Raw genomic sequence first — 14,650 nt, forward strand, 5'->3', positions numbered from 1 at the left:
AGTGAGAGGCCTGCGTACCGCAAAAAAAGAAAAAAAAGTCTGATAAATAACATATCCTTGGGGATTCTGATTCTGGAAATAGTATTCCTAAGGACCACCCTGATTCCAAAATTACTAAGATGATTTGCAGAATCTCATTCTCTATACTGGTGAATGATTGTTATGTATTTCTGTATTCTATTTCTAACCAAGATTTTTATGTCTCCAGTTGTTTTTCCTTTTATATTAAAACATTTATAAACCACATTTACCATTCATATTTCACACCCTAGTATTATTCTTTATCAAGAAGATTTTAATAATCATACTCTGAAAAATGTCCCAAGGAAATTTGTCCCTACCCTTTAGGGAGATTTCATATCTTTAGTAGTTTTCATGGATGCTTTTATTACTTGTTAAATAGTTTATAATTGAAGTTTCAAGGCTTCTCTAAGAAAGTTTTTTGTCTGTTTCCTTAGCAGAATTGTAAGTGAGAGTTTAAAAGACAATGAATGTATATAAACTGTGGAACAGCCTCTCCGTGCTGCCATGCATAACACACCCACACCTGCCAGCTTCTCCGAGTGTGGCTTTGGTTTTTGCAGAGGCTAACGTGGCCTGGTGTCTTTTATCGGCAGACTATAGATGGACAGATATCTATGGAATTCTTCAAAGTAGGTATATAGCAGTTTTCACATGGTCAGATTGAGAGTGTGAGGATACTGCACCAATGCATTACATGGAGAAAGTATCAGTGAGGAATTCTGTTACCAGTGGAGCCACTCAGCTTCTGACTGACAGCTCTCAGGCATCTGAACTGCTGTAGGCTGTAGGCTGCCTGGCCTAGAAGGGACAATGTTTGGAGTGGACAGCTGGCAGCTCCACTGGACCCTTACCCTCCACATTCTTCTTTTATTTGATCATATATCCCACTAGATAATCATCAGCTTAAAAAGTGAGAGAATAGTGAAGCAAATAAGACATCACTGTTTTAACCTTGGGAAAATTACCTAGGCTTTCTGGGCCTCAGTTATAAAAATAATGATAATAATAAGTACAGTAAAGCAACAACTAACATTTATTGAGGATTCACTCTGTGTCAGGTACTATTCTAAGCCCTTGGCATATGTTAATTCCTTTTATATAATCCTTTCCTCACACAGTTTGTTGTTAGAATTAAGGGAAATACCCTGGCAAAGTTCTTAGCACAGGCTCTAACCAATAATGCTGAGTTGAGTTCTCAAAAAAGTTGGATATTTTGTTGTTGTTGTTAACAATAATAACAATGACAATAATAATAATAATAATAAATGTCTCCTACTCCAAATAAAAAAAAGCCCTAAGAGGTTTTTTAAAACTTTCAGCTAGTTGGTGTCCCAACACTTTGTAATATCTCAGAATTACCCACAACCTAACCTAGTGCCTGACACATATTGAGTGATCAACAAATATTTATTAAAGAAAGACTATCCTACATTGAATGTTCTTATAAGTAGATTTCTCAGGGAAGAAAGTATATAGTTTTCTTCAGATTCTTAAAATATTTCATGGTCTAAAAAATAAAGAATCACTACTTAAAAAAAAGAATTTGTCACTGTGTGAGTAATAAAGTCTTAGTAAGAATAATAAGGAAGCAGAGAGGAAAGATCTGCGTGGGGCTGGCTCCCCGTCATAAGAGGATTTGGAAACTCCTTGTGATACTAGCCTCTGGGTTGATAGTCCAGGATGGCTTGCTTTCCCCACCTGGGAATTCCAATTTGCCCTCTGGGGCCATTTACATAAGACTCTGTGAGATTACTGGCATTACATCTGGCCTTGAATGGATGATTCAATGTCAGATAATTTCATTCTGGTTTTGTAGGAATCATAGAATGTCAGCACTGGAAAGAACCTCAGACATTATCTATTTTTGGGTTTCCAAATTTGTAGCAGATGTGTCACCACTCGCCTTCCTGCACGCATGGAAGATATCTCTAATTGGGTACAGCAATCTTTACATCTGTGTCATTTAAATCCTTTTTGATGTACTACTGTATGTAGTCATTCCCAACTGATTGAAATTAGCATCAAGAGGAAATCAGTTTTCCATTGTATCATGAGTCTAATATCCTTTTATTACAACTGGGAAAATTAAGGAGATGACATTTAATACGTCTGTGGATTAGATGTGATTGCTGTGAAGTGAGTGATATGAAAGTTTTGAGATAGGAAAGGTTGTGACTACAAACTACAATCATTTAGGTACCAAATATCATCTCCTTTGCCTCTGCTGTTACTTTTTTCCTCATCTTTCATGGAATAAAGATAGAAACCCTCTTAAAAGATCTTTACCTTTTTCCCACACACCAGTCTTCTCTCCATACACTAGAGGCGGCTAAAAGAAATGACAAATGATTATTTGAAGTATTATTCCATATTTTGTTCCTTTTTATTTTAAACAATGAAAGAGTTATGCAAAGCCTCAGGCCTCAAGCCACTCCCTCTCATCTCTCAGCATCTTTGAAAAGAGCAGTGTGGGAAAGTCCCATACTTAAATCTAGGAGACTTGGTGCTGTTAGAACTAACTGAGGATCAGTCACTTTCTGGACCTCAGTTTCCCCTATTGTCATAGGAGGATGTTGAACACTTCAGAGGGATAGAAAACTGGATTCCTCATGCATGGGAGAGAAAAAATTGCGCCCTGTTGGAGAATAGATTATGAACACTTATTTCCCAGTGTGTGTGTGTGTGTGTGTGTGTGTGTGTGTGTGTGTGTGTGTGCATATGTATGAAAGGAAAGCATATTTAAGGGAAGGGTGAGGATTGGCTGGGAAAAGGTATGAAATAAAGTGCATTTCCATTTTAAAAATCATTAATGAAATAACGTAGACCTGTCTTCAAAGTTATTAGACATCACTGTGATTCTTACAGCTTAGAATGGAGCCTTCCCTCTGCATTCTGAGGGCATATAAGCTCTGAGCCTTGCCGTAAACTTTTCCAATTAATTCTAGGGGAAAACCAGAGAAAATTGGAGTTTTTAGGCAGACCAGCAGAGATCAAGTTTTGGCACAGCCTAGATTTTATTTTTTCCTTTTGAGGATGGTAAGGGTGGCCAGGGAAGGGAGGATTGTCAAATACGTAGTGGTCCCTCTGTCTTCTTTATCATATACTCTAAGTAAACTGGCTTCAATCCCAGCCTTCTCTTCTCTTTTGCACTGGCTCCTCTTTGCAGTATGAAAGTTATGAATATAAATTAGAAGATAAGCAGGTATTATATGAGAACATATTTATTGGCTGAATAATAAAACTTAGTTAAGGAGTTATGAGAATTAAAATTCCCTCTACTTGAAGTACAAATTTTCAATAAGCAAACAGAAGCAAAACCCTTAAATGAGAAAGAATACACTGGTAACCTAAATCACAGGCATTTGGGGGGGTGTCAAGGCAATCTACCTACTTCTTTGTAGTGGACTGCAGTGCTGATGACACAGACACACAATGAGAGACACAGCAAGTCAGCATATCACAGGAGTGCATAATCACCACAAACCTTAGACTTCTTGAATGTGACCCCTTTAACTTACACATACCCACAGAGGCACAGCGGACATCTCCCTGCAAAAGGTGATTTGCATATAGTTTCTAGCCAATACTTAAGAAAAAACAAACCAAAAAACCCAAATCCAAAACCAAAAAGAAAACAACTAAAGACCATGGTTAATAAATAAGAAGGAAAAGGAGAAGAAACCGGCAACCTCCATCCTCTGCCAGGCATGCTGAGAAGCACCTCTGACCTCATCTGAAAAACAGGCGACTTTGACAGCTTTCAGAGCCCAGGAGAGAAGGCTGAAGGCAGAAAGGAGCTGTGCACATGCTCCCTGGGTATTTTCACATAATCTTCAGGATGAGGAAGATTAAACAGTCCCTACTGCATAAACTGTGTCCTTTCAGAGGTGGCTGAAACAGGTGTCTCTGCAGAGATATAAAGCCCTTCTAGGAAAGGCAGGAGACATGGTTTTAAATTCTTCTTTCCAGGTGACAAATCAATAGCGATCACATAAATAGTGTACAAAACTAAAACCACTCAACTCTCACTTCTTTCTTGTTAAGATCACATCAGATCACTCTCCAAGTGCAAATCTGGTTATAGAAAGTAATAAGTATATGGGAAAAAGCCCCGTCTCTGTCCCCCACCTTCCACCACGGGTCTGATGTGATTCCCTCTCCCTGGAAGTTTGCCCTTCCACCTACACTTTAAGATAATCGTTTTTCAGCCGACCTAGCCGGGTCCCGTGGCTTCTGATGGTGAGGGCCAGCAGCTCGTATTTGTCCCTGAGCCCCACGGAGATGTCGAGCGTTTCCTTCAGCAGGGACCTGGTGTGGACCAGCATCCCCAAGAAGTCCTCGTTGAGCCTGCTCTCTTGCCGGCTGTCCTGTTCCTGGCCCTGCTTGAACTTGCTTTCCAGCTCAGTGAGAGACTTGTCCGAGTTGGAGTAGGCATCCCCGATCTGGTGGGACTCCCGCCGCAGATACTTGCCGTAGCTCTGCTCCCCGTCTAGGTCGTAGGAGATGCTCTTACTGATGCCCTCCAGCACGCGTCCCGCGTCCTCCACCTGGCGGCCCAGCACGGTGAATTCCTCCCGCAGGGTGAGGCTCAGCAGACTGCTGGCTGGGCTCCCCTCCCCTTGAGAGCAGCGCCGTTGGTCACTCACCCTGAAGAGCAGCTGGCACTTCTCGGGGTCATCGTTCTCCTCGTAATCCCCGTCGGGCACAAAGTAGTGGTGCAGAGACCCATTGGACATCTCTGGATAGAGAGGGCCATCGAAATAGCCCTGACACAGGTGGCACAGAAAACCCATCCAGAGGAACTTCATGAACACCATCCTGGATATTCAGGATGACCGGGGACCCCTGGAGAAGACTTTTCGCCCAGGCGCGAGGAAGGGGGTCCCCTAGGGAGTCAGCGCCTCCCTGAGACGGCGTCAGCCTCAGTCCCAGTAGCCTCGCTGCACCCTGGCACCCCCTCCCCAACTGGCTTCATGTGGCTGCGGCACCAGAGCCTGGGTAGCAGCCGCCGCGCCCGCAGCCCAGGATGCACCCTCGCTCTGAGCTCCTGCGCTCGCTCGGGTGGCTGGAACTCAGCCGGCTCCTTCCAGACGGGATCCCGGCACGGGTGGGGAACCTCTGCTGCAGCTCTCTGGCTGGACGCTGGCTGGCTCCGTTGCCCTACTCTGGCTCTCTGAGTTACCCCTCGCTCCTTGGGAAATGGAGCCTGTAGCTGGAGAGAAAGGTTCTTGCCCTCTGATACTATTTCAACTCCTGGACTGGGTGGGAATGCGGAGCTTTTCCTTTGGCTAATGATATCCTGAGGATCTCTTTGCTCTCAAATTACAGCTGGTTTCGTCACTTGGAAGCCAGGGAACAAGTTTGGAAAGAAACCTCTCACCAGGTCTGTGCTATTAAAGATACAGGGTCTCTTTTTGAGGATTGGTAAGGAGACCCCGGAAAATAGAATTTAGCTTGAAGGAGAAAATGGGAAGAGGATAAATAGAATTCCCATAACAGACAGACTGTTTTGCTATTAACGAATCGGGAGGAAGGGTAATTACCCTGGAGAAATGCCATTTCACTATTTAAAATTGTTTCCAAAACAATAAAATAAATGTCAGTTAGATTGCATTCTGTAGGTATGTCTATTTTTAGCATTAAAAAGTTTATGGCTTTAAAGGAAAATTTGAAGTGTATGAAATTGCAGTTTTGTTTGGAAATGGTTAATTAAATTACAATAACTTTAATACTTTGGTATAAATAGGAATATAGAAAACTGATTAACGTATGGTTGCAAGTATGTATAGGAACAAAAGCTGATAAATGGAATTTTGCCAGTTTAATAAGTCAATGGGCAACTGAGATAATTGTTTAATTTCATGAAAGCCCATCCTTGCTAAGCTCCTCCATTGCATCTTTAACCTAACACCTTTACAGCTATTGCCTCTTTTGGGACACTTAAAAGTTTTTGAAGAATATGGGACTGGCACTGTTATCTCCAGTTTTCTGGGTGGAGAACCCAAGGGATAGAAAGTTAAACAAATTATTTGTTATCACAAAGATTGCAGTTCAGCCAGCCAGTACTCATTAAGTCACTGCGTCTTTTAATTTAATTTAGAAAAAAAGTATTTTTTTCACCAGGCCGTCTTAGTTTTTGATTTATGAATTGCTTAGCATATTGCCATCCTTCAGGCCATCTCATTTGTTCATCAAATGTTTATTGAGCATTTAGCATTCGCCAGAGTCTATTTTGTTCACAGAAAGAGCAGTGAACAAAAATAGAGAGAAATCCTTGCCTTTCTGGAGCTCACATTCTGGGACATGGAAAGAAAATTAATATAAATAAATAAGAGATATTGTATGTCAAATAGGGGAGTGGAGGAGAAGACAGGGAAGGAGTGGGAAAACAGAGGCAGCGTCCCTATTTCTATGGTTATTTCCTCTTTCTGCCTTGAAATGTACCTGAAACACTCATGTGATTTGCCTGTGTTTATGCTTATCTCCCTCTCAGAATCATAAGGCACTGGTGTCATTTAGCGCCACAGTGCCATACTTGCTGCCATCTCTTTCAATGACATAAACAACCCTGGCTAGACAGTGAGAAGTCCAGTTAAGTAATTGGATATTTGTTGATGTGATGCCACATGCATAGATTTTGAGGAGCGTGTTGACCACACATTTTAATTTTTATCCAGAGACTTGGCATCGTGAAAACGTAGGTCACATGAGTTTTCTTAGGGTTTATGCTAACTAAAGACTATGACATTTTCACTGTGTTTCAGCAGAAAACTCCAACTTTCTCCATTTAAGAGACAGGACTCTTGGACTCAAGAACCATATTGCTTCATTCCTTTTCCCCTGGCACCTTGACAAATGACAACAGATGGATTCAAATTGGCCAGTCAGCCAAGAAAAGCAAGCAGAATTTACTCTGATTCACTCTACTTCTTGCACAATCCCTTCTCTGACTTGCTAACCAATTCAACTAAACAAGCCTATTTTAAGCACTTACTACTACTTGCCCCCTACTATGTGCAGGGCACAGTGTTAAGTTAGCTACAGATACAAATGTGTGCAATAAAAAGTTACAGCCTCCAAAGAGCTTGCTCTTTGGTTGAAGAGTCAGACGTGTATATACACACACAGTATTTGCTTTTTCCTGCAGTTACCTCCTTTAAAAGACAAACTGCATGTCACGAAGCTGGAAGGAATCATTCTGGTGCAAGTAACTGAAGGTCCAATTTAATCAGACTAAAGGCAAAGGAAATTCCTTGACTTACAGAAAGTCTAAGATTAGATTGTTTTCAACCCAAACCTGCCCAGAATCTAGTTTTTCTCTTACCATTTTTTCATTCTACTTCTTCAGTTTATATTCATTCTTGGGCAGTCTCTTTCATTTGTGGTTCCAAGATGGCTACCAGTGTCTTCTGGGGTTACAGACTTCTTTGTTCATGTCTAGCAGGAATGGCAGGTTAGATTTTCTGGTAGCTCAAATACAGGTCCTTCAGATCAGCCTCAGTGGCTACAGTTGGACTGATTTAGAAGATGAATCCGTCCTTGAACCAGGCTGATCATAGTCAGAAGTTTGGGATAGCCACTGGGCTTAAGACAATAAACCCAGTTCTGCAGCCGAATGCAAGTTACCATGAAAACTATATAGTTGGGAAACAGGAACCTGCTTAACAAGGGGACAGCACGAGAATAGATTCTGGGGAAGTAACTGCAAATATTCCCCCTTCCCCATGCTTTTGTCTTCAGTACCCACTTCTGAAAGACATTGGCACCCTATTGCAGTGCTGTGCTGGTAAGCATTCAACAGTAGGCTTGAGGGGAGGAAAGAACCCCCTTTCTAGCATTTGCTGATTTCCATGGGGTAAATACTCTCACCATGGCTGATGCCATTGAGTGCAGAGTTAGAATGACATGGGCAACGACACATCATTATATAGCATTCCTATCATACAGATACATTAGACACAGATGACCACTAAAGCATAGAATATAGTAAAATGTAGTAAAATAATTAAGAACTGATGAGTTTTACTTATGCATTCCCTTTAATTTAGTATAATTTATTTAATTGTAAGTTTAGATAACTTAATTTTTAATAATGGTGATCAATGTTTAACAACTGACTTGCAAAATTCCTGAAAACCTAACAACTGGCTCTCATGAGCCAGTACCAGCCAGCTCCAGCCCGCTGTAGCCTTTTGCATTAAATGCTTCATTTCTTTCACTTTTTATAAACATTTGTTCATACATTCTTCGTATATGCCCAATTCCATCTTGGGTTGTTCTACCAGGATCAGAGTTAAGGTGGGCTTCTGAGGATTGGTCTAAAACAAATGGAGCCAGAGGAAACATCTAAACACAGACAAGCCACATAGAGGACTTTGAAGAGTAAAATCAAGAAGCACCATCTGCTGAAAGGGACAGCAGTTGAGTTTAGGGCTGAAGATTAGAGACATTAAGGGACAGGAACTAGGTGAATTCAAGAATAAAGGAGGAACTCAGGGTCAGGGGCCAGAGTCATATAGATGTCATGTAGATGAACACCGTTGCCCAGTACCAGCTTCTTATATGCAATCCTTGCTATGCAGTACCAGCAAGTTTGGCTAGCTTAAAACTTGCTTATCCCTTATCCTTTTCAGTGCACTTAAAATCTTGCTCCTTTGGTCCAGTTACCACTTCATAGAAGGAAGGAGGAATTCAGGTTGGCACCCTGAGCCTAAAGACCTGTAAGATTTCTTAAGCTCTGTGACTTACCCCTGACAGGTTTTTTGTGATCCTCTGACTGTTTCTGATTATGGTAATGGTAGAACTTTTATAGAAAAGGGCCTTGTATGCATTAAGTATAAGAAAGGTTGGGGAGATTAGGTTCCACTGTATAGTCTTTTAGACTATATTTGGTTTCTAACCCGAAAGGAGTCTCTGGGAATTGGAGGCTCCCAAAATCCCCCCGAAACTGTCAGGCTGAATTCACCCCTGGACCATGTCACAGAAGATAAATGAACAAAGGGAATTAGCCTGGGCCAGAATCGGGGTCCTGGGGTGGGACAAGAAGGGAAAAATAAAGGGGGGAAGATGAGGACACAATATTTAGCACTTTGGGGATTATGTGATCAATTAACATGTCAGTAGCTTTTATTGAGCAGCCATTGTTTACAAAGGGTGGGAAGGAGAGAGGAATAGAAATGGATGAGAAAGAAAGAAAACAGAGAAGTAGGGAATGAGGAAGGTAGCAAGGAAAGAAGGAAGAAAAGACAGAAGGACGAAAATAAGGAAGAGAGTGGAATGCATTTTGATTTTCTAGTCAACTATTTGTCACATTAACTCAGTGAAATGGTCATTATTATTTACTTTAAGAACATTGGTTAGGGGCAGAGGAGAGTTAATTAACAAGAACAGTCACACAAAGTTCCCATCAAAATTAGTCAATAGGGCTTCCCTGGTGGGGCAGTGGCTAAGAATCTGCCTGTCAGTGCAGGGGACACGGGTTTGAGCCCTGGTCCGGGAAGATCCCACATGCTGTGGAGAAACTAAGCCCGTGTACCACAACTACTGAGCCTGCACTCTAGAGTCCACATGCCACAACTACTGAAGCCCACATGCCTAGAGCCCAGGCTCCGCAACAAGAGAAGCCACCGCAATGAGAAGCCTGCGCACCACAATGAAGAGTAGCCCCCACTTGCCGCAACTAGAGAAAGCCTGCGCGCAGCAACAAAGACCCGATGCGGCCAAAAATAAATAATAAAATAAAATAAATAAATTTATTAAAAAATAGGAACAAACTCACCTATGAAATCATAATTAGAATGGTTACAAGGAAATAAGTATAATGTGTGAAGAGAGTGATTAGTTCTCCCATCTTTCTCTATTAGTCAGAATAGGCATGATATGCTGTGGTAACAAGCATCACTAAATGTCAGCACCAAATTCAAGTCTTCTGCAGCTCAAGGTGACTCAGTAACTCTCCTCTATGTGGCAACTCTACCTGACCATTTACAACATGAGACCTCTCTGGTTAACGTGGCAGAGGAAGAGGGCTCCAGAGAGACACATGCTGCACTTAAATGCATTGGCTCAGAAGTGACACGTGCCACTTTGCACACTGCCTATTGGCCAGTGACATGACCCTGCCTTGGTGCAAAGGGAAGGGGAGTCTAATTCTTTCATGTGCCCAGAAGGAGAGGAAAACCAGATGTGGAAGAACACTAGGTATCTCTACCACACTTTCCAGAAAAAAAAGCTGTTAGAAATATTGTAGAACTACCAAACAGGAAATGAGGATGTAGGTTGTGAAATAAATTCTACAATAATGCAAATATTTCTTATTTGCAGCTAGGTTAGAAAATACTCTCAAAGAAAAGACTATAAGCACTTCTTTTATTGTCACTACCAGATTCAAGGAATCTGTGATCCTATCCACCCATTTCACCCATCAACACAGTCTATGCTAATCATAGAGGAAAGAGCTAGGGAGAGTCAGAGAGGTGGAGTAGGAGAGTCTGAAGGAAGGGAGGGAGGTCAAGAGTATGAGGAGGGTTTCCAGGAAGGTACAGGGGGAAAGCATGGTATCAGGTAGAGGACCACCCTTAGCTGAAGGGGATTCTGAGGACACAAGTACAAGAAATAATGCATATGGTGGTGGGGAAGGGAGGGGATGGAGGGGGGCAGTTAAATTCTCAGGGAGGAGACGCACCACTGAAAATAAGAGCTAGGGGGTCCAGAGGAGAGAAGGAGAGTGCTACTAAGAGGCTGGAGCCAGGGATCAAATAGTGTCTGTCTGTGCAGCACCATGCCATGTAAGCTAAGCATATTGTAAGGATTCAGAGTCATTTGGGAGGGATTTTATCCACCATTCTAGATGCCTCAATGGCGTCCCACTGCACTTTGACTGAAATTCAGCTTCCTTAGTTAGCCTACCAGGTCTTGCTCTGTCTGATCCCAGCTTCTCAATTTCCACCTTCTGCAATGCCCCACTTTGTTCACTATGCTTAAGCCATATGGGATTCTTGTTCAAATTTGTTCTCATCTGAAAGTCTTTACTCATTCTGTTTTCCCTGCCTAGAACCCTTTTACCCAACTCCTGTCCTGCTTCATGCATACTCTCTCATGTCTTAACTGTAATGTCATTTCCTCTAAAAGTCTCTCCTTGATTTCCAGATTTTACTTAGTTCTCTTGAACATTCCCTATCATACCACCCTGTTCTTTTCCTCGTGGCATTTTCCACTATTTATAATTGTACTTTATGTATTTATTTGTTCTAGGTTTGTCAGTCCAGCTCAACTTACAGCATATGAAGATAGGAGCTATGTTCACTTCTCTCTCCCCAGTGCCTGGCACAGTGCCTGAATCATAGGAGGTGCTTAATGAGTTTTCGTCAGCAAACCCTAGGTTAAGTTGATCACTTCCTATTTAGTGTTTGACAAAGTGTTTTTGTAGTATTTCAGAGGTACTTTTTCTTTGTTTTTTTGTAGTGTGTATTGCATTGCATTGAGTTTCTGTTAAACTGGTCTATCTCCCCTACTTAACTGTGAGTTCCCAAGTGTAAGGATGTGTTTTACTTACCTTTATTTTCTCTGTGATTAGCACAGAGCCAAGCGTATAGCAAGGACCAAATACTTGTTAGTTGTTATGATAGCTAAACTGTAGAATTCAAGGAATTCTATTATTTAATGATGGTCAGATAATCCATCTTATTTGAGCACATGTTTTATCCAGCCAACAGTCAGCCAGTGATGTCTCACACTTAATCTGGATGATCCTGGCAGGAGAGAAGGGAAGAGCCCTATGCATTCCAATATTCAGAACATTCAGAAGGGAGTATCACTCAGAAGGGTGACTTTTGACCCACTCTAAGTAAACTATGCAGCAGTCTGTACATGTGATCCTAGTGTTCTGGTCTATAAGCTTCAGAAGCATCAGACCACCCTGCAGGGTAGTTTGTTATTTGCCTGGTAAAGATTTTCTCTTTTCTGCTGTTGAAAGCACATGCCTGGGTTGTGATTGAACTGGGTTGGAGAAGAATCTGGCCTTGTTTATTTCCCCTCTTTAAGCAATGTTTTTATTTTTCCTTATTTTAATTCTCAGGTCCGGTAGAATCGGGGGAAATGAGAAAAGGTAGAGACAGAGTATGAGAGAGTAAATTTATTGGTCTCACTTCAATTCTGCAGGCACTTTGTTCAGCAGCCCACATGGGGAAATAGGAGGAGTAGATGCAGGTCTACACTCTGTGGAGGTTGTGGGAAACATGGATGCAAAGAGTCCGCAAATTGAAGTGTACAGTGAGGATCACAAGGGGGTCCCACAAAGACTGTGATGATTTTAGGGAGTTGAATCTCACATCTGATTGGGAACAGGACAAGTGTCATGGGATTTTTAAGCCAAAAGCCACTGACTGAGGTTACCGACGAACAAAGGGGCTGAGTCATTCCCCTTATTTAAGGCGTTCTGTTGTTTCTGGTCTCAATAAAACTTACAAAGGAGCCCATGAAATGGCCAAAGAGGTGCCCCTCGGAAATCAGCCTGGGCAGGAAACGGAGGGTTGTGGCAGGGTTAGTATTCACATTGTTCTTTCTTTTCTTTGTTAGAAAAGAGGAATATCTTCCACACTTGTGTTTCTTTGTTCTTGGCTGCCTTTTCTTTTTCAAGATCTTGAGGACTTTTAAAATGTCCTGCAGTGAACAAGTCCTTGATTATGCTTTAAATCCAAATTCAAATCTAATTTTTAATTCTAAAGAAATGCAGTTGGAAGGGGATGATAGAGGCTATTTTGAAGGTGAGTCAAAAACGGGCTTGTCATGATTGCCTTTAGGAGAAGTCTGAATAGACTTCACAAAGCTTATTTCCAGACTCTAGCTCCAGGCTGGACATGATTTACTCCACAACGTGTTTTGCAGCTTTGTTTATGCCACCTAATGACCCACGCTTTGTTTCTCATTTTTTTCACCTACTCCTCATTGGACCCTTATCGCTAATGACCCCAAATGTCAAACAGATGGAGGGAGAAGAGCCAGCCCATCTAGATGTTTGTCATATAACAAGTCACTTAAATATGCCTGGTAGGTATTGAATCTTAATTTAGGGCATGTGCTTGTCTGAAACTGGGATGCTTTTCAATCTGACCATGTTCAGAGTAGGTGCTCAGCAAATATTTGTTGATAGAAGTATTAAACAAATGATCATGAGATAAGTGAGCCTATCAATTTAATAATGACCATATGTTTTGAACTATGGCTGTAAGAGGACTCAATGGTATAGATTTGAGACACGATTCATTAGGGTGGTTAAGACTCTTCAACAGAATTTACATAACATGTAGCTAAAGATGATTTAGACTGAGCAAATATTCTCATTTACTGATGAACTTTTCCTGCAAAATTTTGTTCACAACAAACAACTCTTGATTTGTTGGGAGTGAGTCTGAGTCACAGCTTATCTTATCTTTAGCATGCTATTGCAGCTCTGTAATGATCAGCAAATAAAACAATGTAAGGAGCTATAAAAGGAAAGTATGACATATTTGGTTACATAAAAAAGTGTACGTAAAAATTATTATATAGTTGATAAGGGGCTAATATCCAAAACATATAAAGAACGCATACAACTCAATAGCAAAAAAGTAAACCACCTGATTAAAAAATGGGCAGATCTAAATAGACATTGTTCTAAAGAAGACATATAAAATGGTCAACAGGTACATGAAAAGATACTCTACATCCTTAATCATCAGAAAAATGCAAATCAAAACCATAACGAGATATCATCTCGTTAGAATGGCTATCATCAAGAAGACTAGAAATATATATATTTCTAGTATATTCTAGTATATATTTCTAACATATATCATGTTAGAATGGCTATCATCAAGAAGACTAGAAATAACAAGTGTTGGGCAAGGATGTGGAGAAAGGAGAAAACTTGTGGGCTGTTAGTAGGAATGTAATTTGGTGTAGCCACTGTGGAAAACAGTATGGAGATTCCTCAAAAAATTAAAAATAGGACTCCCATATGATCCAGCAATTCCACTTCTGGGTATTTACCCAAAGAAAGCAAAAACACTAATTTGAAAATATATATGCACCCACATATTCATTGCAGCAGTATTTACAACAGCCAAGATATGGAGACTAAGAGTCCATCAATGGGTAAAAGAATAAAGAAATTGTGATATGCACATACAATGGAATATTATTCAGCCACAAAAAGAATGAAATTTTGCCACTTACAGCAACATGGATGGACCTCGAGGGCATTATACTAAGTGAAATAAGTCAGAGAAAAATATGCTCTCTCTTATATGTGGAATCTAAAAATAATTTTTTTTTAATTTAAACAACTAAGCTCATATAATAGATTGGTGGTTGCCAGAGGCAGAGGATGGTGGGTGGAAGAAATGAACGAACTGCTGTTGTTGTTTTTAGTTTAAATAAATTGACTTAAAATTTATTATAGTTGTAATTAAATAAATTGGGACAATATTTACAGCACATTTTGATAAGAAATGCTGCATATTCTTCGTGTGTATTGTGTTCATAGAACTCAGTAAGAAAAACACTGTCACACAAGAAGATAAATCAGCAAGTGACATGAATAGGCAGTTTTCAGTAGAGAAAATTGTAGACCTGTTTAACATATAAA

General features: G+C 40.8%; 1 protein-coding gene and 1 long non-coding RNA gene across 2 annotated transcripts in view; one reads left to right on the forward strand and one right to left on the reverse strand.

Annotated features, from left to right (window-relative positions):
• The window catches only part of LOC137231261 (uncharacterized), a 34,107-nt gene that overhangs the window by 5,646 nt on the left and 13,811 nt on the right, over nt 1-14,650 (forward strand). The window lies entirely within an intron of this gene.
• Nucleotides 3,230-5,336, reverse strand: FIBIN (fin bud initiation factor homolog). Its single transcript, XM_067749577.1, has one exon. The coding sequence runs from the start codon at nt 4,839-4,841 to the stop codon at nt 4,206-4,208; it is 636 nt and encodes a 211-aa protein (XP_067605678.1). The 5' UTR covers nt 4,842-5,336; the 3' UTR covers nt 3,230-4,205.

Source organism: Pseudorca crassidens, chromosome 9 (assembly GCF_039906515.1).
Source record: "Pseudorca crassidens isolate mPseCra1 chromosome 9, mPseCra1.hap1, whole genome shotgun sequence".
Taxonomy (NCBI): Eukaryota; Metazoa; Chordata; class Mammalia; order Artiodactyla; family Delphinidae; genus Pseudorca; species Pseudorca crassidens.